At 49.3% G+C, this 1548-nt stretch overlaps 1 protein-coding gene across 4 annotated transcripts in view; it reads left to right on the forward strand.

The window, feature by feature from the left end:
* Positions 1–917, forward strand: part of sema3h (sema domain, immunoglobulin domain (Ig), short basic domain, secreted, (semaphorin) 3H) — a 32622-nt gene extending 31705 nt beyond the window's left edge. For all 4 annotated transcript variants that reach the window (XM_031566964.1, XM_031566965.1, XM_031566966.1 and 1 more), the window contains exons 16-17: positions 35–177; positions 454–917. In XM_031566964.1, the coding sequence (XP_031422824.1) occupies positions 35–177; positions 454–870 (560 nt within the window). In that variant the 3' untranslated portion in view covers positions 871–917. The remainder of the gene's footprint in view (positions 1–34; positions 178–453) is intronic.
* Positions 918–1548: the final 631 nt, after the last annotated feature.

Raw genomic sequence — 1548 nt, forward strand, 5'->3', positions numbered from 1 at the left:
TGAGTTGAATACAAATATGTGTCTTTTCTTGCAGCTGGGCTGCAGGTGGAGACTGAGAGGAGGTCTATAGTGGTTGCCGTGGGGAACAGCACCTACCTGGAGTGCCTTCCAAAATCCCATCATGCCTCTGTCACCTGGCTGAAGGAGATAGGAGAGAACAGCGCTGAGCTTCATCAGGTAGACTATACACTTTATACTACATCTAAACAGGTGTACATCCTACAACACACAGGGATGTACTCTACAACAGACAGGTACACACTCTTCAATACACACAGAGATGTACACACGACAATATCAATGTATAAACCGCGGTTAATAGGCAGGAAATTACGGTATGCACACACATAGGAAGTCCTCACACACACACACACACACACACACGTCACTCTGAAAACGTACATTCTGTGTATGAACTCAAACGTCCCCTCACTCTGACCTGTTGATTTGAAGGTGACGTCCGGCGAGACCTTGGTGGTGATTGACAGGGGCATCCTCATCCCCAGGGCGGAGCCTGTCCACGGGGGCGTGTACCACTGCCAGCTGGAGGAGCACGGCTTCCATTGGACAGCTGTCACCATTCACCTAAGAGTGGTTGGTCCCGCCCTCCTGTCTGTCCCTGCCCCTGGTCCTGGCCAGTCCTGGTACCAGGATGTGATGTCGTTGATTCACCCAGGCGACCTGAAGCAGCGCTGCAGGGAGCTCAGCCGGCGGCGCCATGGCAACCGGGAGCGTAACCAGGGACGAAAGAGGGGCGAGCGACACAGGGAGGGAGGGAGAGGAGGAGGAGGAGGTGGAGGAGAGGGACGAGGGAGGAAGAGCAGGAGCAAGCCGCCAACTTCTGCTCAGAGACTGCCCAGGAATACATAGTCCTCACGCTGATGTTTTCTTTTCTCTCTAACACACGCACACACACACACACACACACACACACACACACACACACACACACACACACACACACACTCACACACTGACATATAAACACAACACACACCCAACCCCACACACACACACACACACACACACACACACACACACATAAACACAGACAAACACATGTACACACTACACAAATATATACAGTGGTGTAAATCCAAATAAAGATATATAAGCATACATCAGTATTCAACATGCCATCATACACACAACCCGGAATACACAAACCTTGTACATGACCAACACAGACAAGCACAAATACTTAAGCTAATGGACTGGAGGCGTGTTCGACGAAGGATCGCGGTACCGCACCCGGTTGCTAAGCAGCAGATTTTGAAGGACTGTAGGTGAAGGCTGAAGGATGTGGTCTGCGTGAGTAGGTCATAGAGACTGGAGAAACATTCTCAGAGAGAGACCATATCCATCCTATCGGAGAGCCAAGAGTGACGTATAAACCATGAAGATTGTACTCAAGAGAAGTCGAGGCGCGGCCTGTAGCGACCCAGATGAAACTGCACAATATCTTCTCTTCTCTGACATGTTACACACACAAATGTATTATGCTGAAATGTACTTTTCTTATTTAACTGTTTTTTGTTTTTTTGTATT

The sequence above is a fragment of the Clupea harengus genome, chromosome 4, assembly GCF_900700415.2.
Source record: "Clupea harengus chromosome 4, Ch_v2.0.2, whole genome shotgun sequence".
Lineage (NCBI taxonomy): Eukaryota > Metazoa > Chordata > Actinopteri > Clupeiformes > Clupeidae > Clupea > Clupea harengus.